The 12,627-nt window shown below is 35.5% G+C and overlaps 1 protein-coding gene across 3 annotated transcripts in view; it reads left to right on the top strand.

Moving 5' to 3' along the window:
* The first annotated feature begins 545 nt into the window (after positions 1-545).
* LOC136030961 (rho GTPase-activating protein 18-like) overlaps positions 546-12,627 on the top strand; it is a 155,355-nt gene continuing 143,273 nt past the window's right edge. The window contains exon 1 of one of the 3 annotated variants that reach the window (XM_065710105.1): positions 546-688. Coding sequence is in view for 1 of the 3 variants with exons in the window: in XM_065710104.1 (XP_065566176.1) it covers positions 7,353-7,370 (18 nt within the window). In the remaining 2 variants the exon portion in view is untranslated. Of the gene's footprint in view, positions 689-7,192; positions 7,371-12,627 lie in introns of those variants that run through there. The other 2 variants (XM_065710106.1, XM_065710104.1) reach the window with 2 other exon arrangements.

Genomic DNA, 12,627 nt, shown 5'->3' with positions numbered 1-12,627 from the left:
GATTCTAAGGGCTGGTGCTATCATCTTCATATATAGGATACTCCTAATCTAAATTGTAAAATCAACACACCCAGCCCTTCCTTGCTGACAGCATTATTATACACCTATTAATTATTATTGTAAGGATTAGGAAAGTGAGGGGTACTAGACCCCTCTCGTATGAAATAACCTAAAAACAAGCAATTAACTAATGGACAGAGATAAAATTAAAGTATAGTACACTATTCAAGGTCAAAATAAACAGAAAAGTATCTATTTTATGATGGGGGAAGGGCTTCCACCCGCTCTTATCATTCTAAAACTTCACATTTTTTCCCGTTGCTCCAAGAATGAATACTTTGACGCTAGGGTAACGTGAAAAACAATTAGAAACTTTCACAGGCTTGTAGCCCCTATCCCCAACGTACATGCCTGGCCGGTAGGGAAGAAGGAATGATTGACAGTACATTAGTGACGCTGGTAGTTAAGATTACCACTCAGCTTATCAAAAATAAAAATACCATACATGAAGGTATGCTACCCGACTATACCCGCGTATCAAGTTGCTTCGACAAGCTTCCATTAATGGGTATGGTTACCTGTCCAGTTTTTACTGATAAGTGACTGCAACAGGTACTTTAGGCTATGAAGAAACTCCCGGATATGTTTTTACCTCAATAAGGATATAACTAGGTTAAAAGAGTTGGAGGTAAGTAAATCATTTTGATTCCAATCTGTTTATTCCTTCTTCTGAACAAAATACTATAATACAAACTTCATTCTTCATTACATTCAGAAGATATATTTTTGTTGGATTTTCAGGCAGCTTCAACTGCGTCTTAGCCCCCTCCCCCTAATACACAAACAAAGCCTTCGCCTCTACAGTAAAAAGTCTTTAGATATAGCCTACTATTACATTACCCATTCCAGATATAATAGTCACTGCCGTCATAATTGTATACAAGCCCCCCTCCCCTCTAATGGGGGCAGACGTAGTTCTAAGTGACGGACAAAAGTGTTTTTGTTTTGTGGGTTTGCCATTATCTTTTGTGCTTATTTATCATCCATTGTTGTCGGATAATCAAACACTTTGTGGTAACGAACTGTAGTAAGGAGCGACCTGGCTCAATAGTAACCGAAACTCTAAAAAATGGTTTTGATACCAGAAGTTACATCAAAAGAGTTGCATTTTAATGCTGATTTGAAATTTAAAAGTTTTATCAAGTTTAGTCTTACCCATAAAAAGTTATGAGCCTGAAAATTTTTCTTATTTTAGAAAATAGGGAAAAACACCCCCTAAAAGTCATACAATCTTAACTAAAATTACATCATCATATTCAGCGTATCAGAGAACCTCATTGTAGAAGTTTCAAGCTCCTATCTACAAACATGTGGAATTTCGCAATTTTTTGCGAGAAGACAGATCACGGATGCGTGTTTTTTTTTTTTTTTTTTTTTTTTTTTTTTTTTTTTTTTTCCAGGGGTGATTGTATCGACTCTCTGGTCCTAGAATGTCGCAAGAGGGCTCACTCTAACGGAAATTAAAAGCTCTAGTGCCTTTTTTAAGTGACCAAAAGAATTAGAGGGCATCTTGGCCCCCTCCCAGGCTCATTTTTCCCCAAAGTCCCCGGATCAAAATTCTGAGATAACTATTGTATTCACCATAGTCGAAAAACCTAATAAATATGTCTTCAGAGACGACTTACTCCCCCACAGTCCCCGTGGGAGGGGGTGCAAGTTACAAACTTTGACCAGTGTTTACATATAATAATGGGGGATGTAATAATTGGGAAATGTACAGACGTTTTCAGGGGGATTTTCCGGTTTGTGAAGGGGGGGGGGAGTTGAGGAGGGGGGTTACGTGGGAGGATCTTTCCATGGAGGAATTGGTCAAGGGGGAAGAAAATTTCAATGAAGGGGCGCTGGATGTTCCAGCATTGTTTAAAAAAACAATGAAAAAATAAATACGAAAAGTTTTTTCAACTGATAGTAAGAAGCAGCATTAAAACTTAAAACGAACAGAAATTATTACGCATATTAGGCGTTCACCTCCTCGTAATACCTCGCTGTTTATGCTAAAGTATTTTTAGTAATTTCAACTATTTATTCTACAGCCTTTATGATTCAGGGGTCATTTTTAAGGAATTGGGATAAAATTTAAGCTTTAGCGTAAAGAGCGAGGTATTGACGAGGGGGTGAACCCCCTCATATACGTAAATAAAAACATACGAATATAGAAGCTCGTTACATAAGCTAATTCGTAAGTTATGTAAATTTTTTACTAATGAAAACGTTCGGAAATTTTTTACTAATGAAAATGTTCGTAAAAAATTAAAAGCTCTAGTTGCCTTTTTAAGTAACCAAAAATCGGAGGGCAACTAGGCCTCCTCTCCCGCTCCTTTTTCCTCAAAATCTTCCGATTAAAACTATGAGAAAGCCATTTAGCTAAAAAAAATTAGTATGCAAATTTCGTTTTATTTATTTATGTTGGGAGAGCCAAAATCAAAACATGCATTAATTCAAAAACGTTCAGAAATTAAATAAATTTTTTTAACTGAAAGTAAGGAGCGACATTAAAACTTAAAAAGAACAGAAATTATTCCGTATATGAAAGGGACTTTTCCTCCTCAACGCCACTCTCTTTACGCTAAAGTTTTTTACTGTTTCATAAAGTAGAATTAAGAGAAAGAGTCAAACTTTAGCGTAAAGAGCGGGGCGTTGAGGAGGAAAAAAATACTATGAATGTTTTCAAGAAATAGTTATCAATATTTATGAAATGTTAATAATTTGATGGATGTGTATTGCCACTGGATTAAGATAAAAGAGCTTAGAAAACAAGCATTATTTATTTTGCTTTTAGAAAAAATAAACAAGTACAGATCGTCGTTATTTTTCAAGAAACGCTACCAAACTACGATAAGTGACTGGTACCAGTACCATGGGACTATGTGCTACTTTGTCACGATCTTGTCATCAGGGATTGTCGGATCTCTTTTTAGTTATTACCGTAAATCTACCCTGTCTCCGTTCTTGAGAAAAAGGGAATTTTTCTTCAAGAAGAAAAAAAAGAGTGACGACATTTCAACATTTGTGCAGATTTGGGACAAGAACAAAATTTTTTCTGATGTGTGCATTGTAAGAGGCACATACGCGTGAATTTTGTCTCAGTGGCGAGATGGCGGGAGTAATGAAAAAAATTAATCAGATCATTTGAATTAGAATTGTCGAATAATTTGAAAGAAATTAGGATTGCAAGGAGATGCCGAGGCCCTAACTCCCTCCCTCTCAGTATATGTCCCAGTATTGAGTTCAGTTGCGCTTTAGTACCTGCAAACAAATCTAAGCACAGCAAAGTATGCCTTATTGTGTGGTTTCCACGGTGGCCTGCACTTAACCCCCCCGGCCTTTTGCCTCCCAGAAAATACCACCCACGTCAAATAGTCCCCAGAAACTACCCCCGCAGAAAATGCCCCCGGATAATACCCCCCTCGGAAAATCCACCCGGAAAATATTCACCAAAAATTGACCCCCACCAGAGGAAGATACCCCCAGTCGTAAAATACCCCCCATGTAAAATACTCCCCCCCTGCGGAAAATACCCCAGGAAAACTACCCGGTAAATGTTTAATTTTCGTCACAAGCTGTCTAAAATGCCTATTACTGCATATAGCAAGATTCTGATGATCGCATATTGTTCCTTTGTCATTATTAAATAAAAAAAAAAACTAATATTTTTAGCTGAAAGTAAGGAGCGACATTAAAACTTAAAACGAACAGAAATTACTCCGTATATGAAATGGGTTGTCCCCTCCGCAATCCCTCGCTCTTTACGTTAAAGCTTTTAATTGTTTTAAAAAGTAGAATTGTGGCAAAGAGTCAAACTTTTGCGTAAAGAGCGAGGGATTGCGGAGAGGACAACCCATTTCATGTACGGAGTAATTTCTGTCCGTTTTAAGTTTTAATGTCGCTCCTTACTTTCAGCTAAAAAAATTAGTTTTTTTTTATTTAATTTCTGAACGTTTTTGAATTAATGCATGTTTGGTTTTGACTCTCCGCACATAAATTATTAAAATGAAATTTGTATATTAATTCTTTTTTGGCTAAATGGCTTTCTCTTAGTTTTGATCAGACGATTTTGAAAAATAAGGGGTGGAGAAGGAGGCCTAGTTGCCCTCCAATTTTTCGGTTACTTAAAAAGGCAACTAGAACTTTTAATTTTTAACGAACGTTTTTATTAGTAAAAAATATACGTAACTTAAGAATTAGCTTACGTAACAAACTTTCATAACCTTATATTTTTATTATGTATACGAGGGGGTTTGTACCCTCGTTAATACCTCGCTCTTTACACTAAATCGTAAGTTTTGTCCCAATTCTTTAAGAATGACCCCTGAATCAGAAAGGCCGTAGAATAAATAGTTGAAATTACTAAAAATACTTTAACATAAAGATCGAGGTATTTCTCTCCTCCTAAATACCTCGCTCTTTATGCTAAAGTATTTTTAGAACCCCTCATATGCGTAATAATCTCTGTTCGTTTTAAGTTTCAATGCTACTCCTTCCTTTCATTTGAAAAAAGTTTTCATGTTTATTTTTCATTGTTTTCTTATAGTAATGCTAGAAAATCCTGCGCCCTTTTCATTGAATTTTCCTTCCCTCAGGAAAGATTCCTCCAAGGAAAGATCCTCCAACATAGCCCCCTCTCCTCAGCCCCACCCCCAAACAAAACAAAATCCCCCTGAAAACGTCTGTACACTTCCCAATAACCATTACTATATGTAAACACTGGTCAAAGTTTGTAACTTGCAGCCCCTCCCCCAGGGATTGTGGGGGAGTAAGTCATCCCCAAAGACATAGTTATTATGGTTTTCGACTATGCTGAACAAAATGGATATCTCAAAATTTTGATCCGTTGACTTTGGGAAAAAATGAGTGTCGGAGGGGGCCAAGATGCCGTCCAATTTTTTTGGTCACTTAAAAAGGGCACTAAAACTTTTCATTTCCGTTAGAATGAGCCCTCTTGCGATATTCTAGGACCACTTGGTCGATACGATGTCCCCTGGGAAAAAGAAAAAAAAAACAAAAAACAAATAAACACGCACCCGTGATTTGTCTTCTGGCAAAAAATACAAAATTCCACATTTTTGTAGATAGGAGCTTGAAACTTCTACAGTAGTGTTATCTGATACGCTGAATCTGATGGTGTCATTTTCGTTAAGATCCTTCGACTTTTAGGGGGTGTTTCCCCCTATTTTCTTAAATAAGGCAAATTTTCTCAGGCTCGTAACTTTTGATAGGGAAGACTAAACTTGATGAAACTTGTATATTTAAAATCAGCATTAAAATGCGATTCTTTTGATGTAGCTATTTATATCAAAATTCAATTTTTTAGAGTTTTGGTTACTATTGAGCCGGGTCGCTCCTTACTACAGTTCGTTACCACGAACTGTTTGATTAGAGAAGCGCATCTATTTCTGTTTGACCCTTCTCCTCCGGGGAGCAAACTAAAAATGTGTAAAGTCGGCTAGCTTATAGGTAGCATTACCTATAGAGCGAAGCGTATTAGTCCATGAGCCTCGCGGGCAGCGGGGCGAGTCTGTAGTCTATGTTTATTATAGATTATTATATTTATTTTGTCCTTAAATTATTTTTCTATATATATATATATATATATATATATATATATATATATATATATATATATATATATATATATATATATATATATATATATATATATTCTTTTTCCCTATAGGATACATACCTACATACAGAATACAGACAAATATATCTGGCACCGAGGGACACCCTATTTTCCCGATGAACTATAAACATAACCAAGTATTTTAAAAATATAAATAAACAGGAAATAATTATGTCTTAAAAATACCGGACTTTTACTGAGTTTGTCCAAAAATATTAGTCATTACCAGTGTCGTATCCAGACTTTTCTTTTCCCAGGAGTAAACCTGGGAGGGGAGGCTACAAAAGGTTTTTTTTTTGGGGGGGGGGGTTAAACTTTTAAAAACGTATCAGAAATTTAATAACGACGAAGACCACACTGTCTTTCCATCACAAACACCAAAAACAAGAAGAACAATAGGGAATCTTTTAAGATACTGGGAAACAAATTAGAATGAATATTTCGGCCCTATGTCCAAGGGCCGTCCTCAGCAATACAAATAAGAAAAAACAACTTACAAGAGGATAAAATCAATAAAACTAAAATGAACAGTTTTTCAACACAGTCCCAGCATCCTTACCTCAGCGAAGTTCAACCAGGAATGATAAATAAATTGTTATGAAACGAGGCAATTCATTGAAATGAAAGAAAATGATTTGAAAACACGTTTTTAATGCCAGTCTAGCTTTTTTCGCTGCTGATCCTATAGGTCTGTTTTTGACAGGTTCTGTGGAAATATCTATTGTTTTTTTTTTTATAACATTTCATAAGGTCATTTTTAATTGAATTTGTGTATAGAGCATTCAGTGAATATTCTCCTAAATCCCTATTTAAGGAAATATTATTATTAATCTTTAGTCTGATTTCACTTGCTTCTCGAACTACTTGCTTTATGCCTAGATCATTCCTAATAATGGCGGATTCAAGAACATGGCTACTTAAAGCAGAATCAAAAGAAACAGAAGTAATATTAGAATTCAGAGCTTCGGTGATATCATCTTTATGTTGTTGTAGGCGTTTCTCGAAATTCTGGTGGGTTCCCCCTACATAGAATTTGATAGACACCTCTTTGGCGAGTAACTGGGAGTCTTATCTTTACCAGAATTTAGGAGATTTATGATTTTCAAATTATTGGTAAATACAACATACAGATTATTTTTTGTGCATACTTTTTAATAATTTCTAGTGATTAAAATAATCACTAGTGATAGTGAAAAAAAATCCTTACTGTTCTTCTTGTTTTTGGTTTTTGTATCAGAAATTTATTTATGTTAATTTTTATTACGTTTTTACGAGTCGAACAAACATTTAGAGGAGGATTCATACGCCCTAACCCTCCTTCCCTGGATTCGGCATTGATCCTTCCTTTTTATATGCGTAAAGGCCCTTTTTCAATCTAATTGATTGTTAATCACATTCTAATAAAGGGGAAACTTTCGCAAAAATTTTCTAAGAAGTATGGTATTAAAGGTCTTATCACTTTCTTATCTTTCTGAGACGCGACATTCCAACGTATGTTAGTTTCAGTTATGTCCGAGTAAGTTCAACTATAAATTGTGTCCTATCACGTTCGATTATGTCATTGTGATTAAATGGTTTTTACCAAATTAATAACTTCATATTTAATAAAGGAGTTTCATGCGTAAGGAGCAGTGTGTTTATATATTACCGTTGTGCATTTACGTATTTAATGGGTTCACTTACTAATGTATGTTATTTTATATTCTTATTTATTTACATTATTAATTTGTTTCAAAATTTATTTCCCAAGATTCATCGGTCATGAGAGTAGGGACACATCCAGGTTGGCTTTGGTGACCCCCCCCCCCCGGCCGAAACGCAAAATTTTCTTCAGTTTCAGGGCACTTCTTATTCAAATGATTATTTAGGTCTAGAATTGGGGCTATTGAGAAGAAAACACGCAAAAAAAAGTTCTTGCTTCGTAATATGCAGGAAAATTGTATTTAACGAATTTAGAAATTTATTCCACTGTATTTTATCCCCCACCTAATGTGCAATATATAGCCCAAATTATATATTTCCCATGTATGTTGCCATGCGTCATTCTTGTTTCAACCTTTGTAGCCATAAATTGAACCAAATGAAATTAAACAACGAAGAAATTAGACAACGAAAACTGAAAAACAACGAAAACTGCAAACAAGCTGAAGAAATTAAACAACGGAAAAACACATGAGAAATATACAATTTGGTCTATATATAAGCGCAGCTTAGAGGGGGAGGGAAAAGTATAGTAAAATCTTTTTCCAAATTTGTTAAACACAATTTTTCTGCTTATTGAGAAGTAAGAATTATTTTCTGAACATGTTTTATTGTCGATAGCCCATATACTAGCCTTTTGACCCAAATGAAATTTGTTTTGTGTTATTCCCTTTGTTTTGTGTTATTCCCCCTAAAATGAATATTATTGCCCTAGCCTTTGTAAAGGAATTTCTAGGTACGTGCCTTGTGTGGAAGACTAGATAGACTACTTTTTGTACCTACAAGAGACGTGACTTACACCGTCCTTACGAGTTTAGATATCCCAAGGGTCGACAGATCTTTCAGTGACAGCACCCGCATCATTAAATGGAAAATTGTAAAATACCGTTTAGATTTTGTAAAACACCGATTTTTTGTACTTTCATTGAAAATTCCTTTTTTTTGGTATTTTTATTGAAGATTGTCGAAAAATTTAAAAAAGATTACCCCCCCCTCCTGTGTTTTCGTAAATTGATGCCCAGAGATTTTGATTAGTCAGTTAAAAACTAGTTTTACTAGAATATATCCCTGATGGAGGGATTCCCAGACAGATCTTTCTTATGTAAATTGAGTGGTCAGCCTAAACTTAAAAAAGCCTACATATGTTGATTCGGTACATATTCAGGAAATATACATCTTAATATAATTAAGTTACTATTAGCATAATATAATAGCTAATTATATTTCAGTCAATTATGTAATGATTAACTCAATTATTTAATTTATATTTGTAGTATATAAATGGGCTAAAATTCCATTTGTATTTGTAACTTGTAGTGGTTTTTGGAATTCTTGCTTTACCAAGTAACTATAGAGATTTTAATGATAATACCTACATCAACAAAGAGGGATATAATTTAGCTTATATTCGCTATATCAATACCAAGGTCTCTCCTGAGGGTTCCTCAGTTTGAACCCCTCCCCGAGTTTTTTGTCCATTCTTACAAAAGTAACAAAATATATGCAAACAAGTTTTTGTTGGGTTTTGTAATTTATTTTTTGGTAACTTCCTTCCCATAACAACAATAATCCGCCCCGAAAAAAATTATTTTAATTAACTCAGTTATTTAATTTATATTTAGTAATATATAAATGGGCTAAAATTCCATTTGTATTTGTGACTTTTAGTGGTTTTTGGAATTCTTGCTTTACCAAGTAACTATAGAGATTTAAATGATAATACCTACATCAACAAAGAGGGATATAATTTAGCTTCTATTCGCTATATCAATACCAGGGTCTCTCCTGAGGGTATAACACACATATTTTTAAAGGTCATGGCCCTCTAGAGGGAGATGGATTGGAGGTAGTTGCTTCAAAATACCTTCCCAGGACATACTTTAATTCATCCCTGAAAGTTTCATTTTCCTAACCTAAACCCTTTCGAGATAGCAAGAAGTAAATTAACTAGAATTTTACCAATAATCCGCTCCGAAAAAAAATCCTGCATATGGCCTTGATCAATTCTTTATCAAGCTCTACTTGGTTTGTTAGAAAACGTGACTTAAACTCGGCAGAAAGACTTTCATTTTTACCCATTTCCAAGGAACCTGTAGAACAGGCTGAGAGTGGAGCTTGTTTACACATGTAGTAAAGCGAATGAAAGCTGATTTTCATCCACTTAATAATGCAGGCGCTGTCGCTGGAAGCTCCATAGCTACTTGGCAAATATTAAGGAAATTGCTTGTAAAACCGGTGAAAGTCTCCAAGCCTCTTCTTAAATTTTCACCCTATTTTCCACCATTCATAGCCGCAAGGTGGAATTCACATCGTCGAATTTTTTGGGAATATATGACTGAACAACAAAAAGTGGTTAAACCTTTATGCATTACTTCGCTAAGTTGTAACCGCAGGACGGAATGTATTCATTATTAAAAAGAAAACATCTAATCGTGAAATCATTGCAACTTGATTGTAGCTGAGGAAATCTTACCAAAAATTGGGGGAAGGGCCTATAGCTGTTGGAACCATCATCCTCGGCTATTTTTTAACAATACAATCTAAACAGACAAAATCTGTATTGGCTCTGTGATTTGTACTAGATTTTATGAGTCTATTTCTGTATTTGCCAAGTAAGTACAGAGCTGTCCAAGGCCCTATATGCATCAATAAATGGAGAACACCAATTCGCAACACCAATTCGCAACACCTTTCGCAATACCAATGCCTAATCAAGCTCTGCTGGTCTGTTCTTAAAGTCTGTTAGAAAAATTTGACCTTGCACACGGCTGAAGGATTTTCTTTTTTCACGTTTCTAACAAACCTCTCCACCCTAGCGGAGTAGCCAGCGTCTCCAGACTTGAATAGCCTGAGGTCAGGGGTTCGAGTCCATTGCTGGTTATTTGATTTGGAACGAAGGTCTATGGTGTGACTCTGTAAGCTCAGCCAGGGTCAGCCCAGCTTAAAATGGGTACCTGGAGAAATCTGGGGAGGACACGGGAAGCGTCGGATGATTTGCCACCAATCACGCGTTTCACCCCCCGCTGAAGGCCCTGAATCAGAAGATCGATACCTGCGTGACGAAGACCATGCTCAGCATACGAAAAGTTTTTTGCTGTTTTAAAAAGTAGAGTTTAGAGAAAGAGTCAAACTTTAGCGTAAGAAGCGGGGCGCTGAGGAGGGAGCAGCCCCTTTCATATACGGAGTAATTTCTGTTCGTTTTAAGTTTTAATGTCGCTCCTTACTTTTAGTTAAAAAAACTTGTTTTTTTTATTTGATTAAACAACAAAAAGTGATTAAACCTTTATGCTATAGTTGGCTAACATTTAACCACAGATCGGAATGTATTCGTTGTGGACAAACAAACATCTAGAAATACGTTTAACGTCCAAATGTATAAACTTTTTTCCTAAATGTCAAAATATTGGTTGGAAAGGAGATTTGAAGGGTTCGTCTTCAATCATTTATTTTATATATGACACTGGATTTGAAATTGTATTTTTTTAGGCCTAAATATGACAAGTATCACAATAGGAGTTTGTATTTGAGAAAAGTGCTAATTATTCAGATAACATGTATAAGGTGATGTGTTATTTTTGGGATGTATGGACAATTTTTTTCCTATGTATCAAAATTTTGGCTGGAGAGGAGAGCTGAAGGATTCGTTTTCAATTTTTTTTTATATATGACAAGGTATTTCGCATTGCATTTTTTTTTAACTCGATTATCACAAGTTTTTTTTCTTTTTTTTTTTTTTTTTTTTTTTTTTTTTCTTTTTTTTTTTTTTTGCAAGAACATTAAAACTTGAAATCAGCCATCATATTTTCAATCGGTCACTTTGTGCCCATTTAGGGGTGACCTTTTTCTTTAGCGGCAGGAAAAGAACTAGGAAAGGACTAAGAAGTACTAGAACTAGGAAAAACTAGAAAGTACTACGAAAGGGTTAAGAGAGGTTGAGAGGGAGTAGTTGGTAGTGGAGTAATATCCGAAGGTACCAAAAAATACATATATAATGCCAATAGCGTGCAATAGATCATTATAAAGATTCCCGCCCAACGCCATACATTTTTGGCACGAAACATCATTATGATGCCCTAAATAGCTCACGCCACATTTATAGTTCGCTAAAGATGGCCCAGGAGGAACTAATTGTTTTGGTAAAATTCTAGATTAGGGACTTTTTTATCTTGGAAAGTTGCTGAGTTGTGTGAATGAAACTCTCTTGAATAGATCCAGAGACTCAATAATCTTCTAGGAATGTGTTTTGAAGCACCCATCTCCACCCTTACCCTGTTTAGGGCATTGAACTTAAATGACCTTTTGCATTCTTTCTATCATGAAAGTGAAACCTTGAGAAATAGATCCACCGGCGGATACAGGGGGCGGGGGGCTCTGGGCCCTCCAGATTTCTTCTGGTGCCCTCTTTCCCTGTTTTTTTCACTCTTTCTCAGAATAAATTTGGTCAATTATTAGCACCTTTGTCACATTGACCCCCCCCCAAGATTTTGCTCATAGGCCCCCTAGTCACAGTGCCATCCCAAAGATTTCGCTCTAGATCCGCCCCTGAAAATTTCTAGATCTATTTCTTAAAATTAGGAAAAAAATTATATGGCTTAGAATCCTACTGAAGCAATAAGAATTGCATTTCAAACACTATGCCAATGAAAAAGATCTCAAAAACTCAAAACTAAGGTAAAATGTGTTTTTTTTTCTTTCAAATTTATATGTTTTCAATACAATGTTTCTAAGTCTTAGAAACGAAGAAAGGATTGTGATAGTAGCCTGAAAACACTTTATCATGGCATATTTTAGATTCTGGCTTCATTTCTTAAAGCTTTATTTACGTAACTCATCAACCACAATTTTACCCTTATATTATAATTATTCTTGTTTTCCTGTTTACAACATCTTTTTACTATTTTGAACACTACCCTAAAGTAGGCCTATAGCGCGGAAAGTAACATTGTTAGTAAATCACCTTGAAACCCACGGCCATGAGAAAACAGCACACTTGGTACCGAAATAATGGATAGTCAGCGATAAGTTTATTTTTTAAAGTCTTTGGCCTGAACTCGTTTACTATTTTTCATCTTAGGAAGCAATTTTGTCTCTGGATAACTTTCATCAATTATTTGGGCTAATCATCAGGACGTCTGGTAACTGTTTAATAGCCCGGACAAGCAGCTTTTCATCAAGTAATGGGTAGATTGGCGAGCTTCACTACAGATTCTTGGAGGGGGGGGCGTGAAACTGGAATGATAAAA

The sequence above is a fragment of the Artemia franciscana genome, chromosome 9, assembly GCF_032884065.1.
Source record: "Artemia franciscana chromosome 9, ASM3288406v1, whole genome shotgun sequence".
Lineage (NCBI taxonomy): Eukaryota > Metazoa > Arthropoda > Branchiopoda > Anostraca > Artemiidae > Artemia > Artemia franciscana.
Note: the sequence above shows the minus strand (reverse complement) of the source record. Positions and strands in the feature narration are given on the sequence as shown.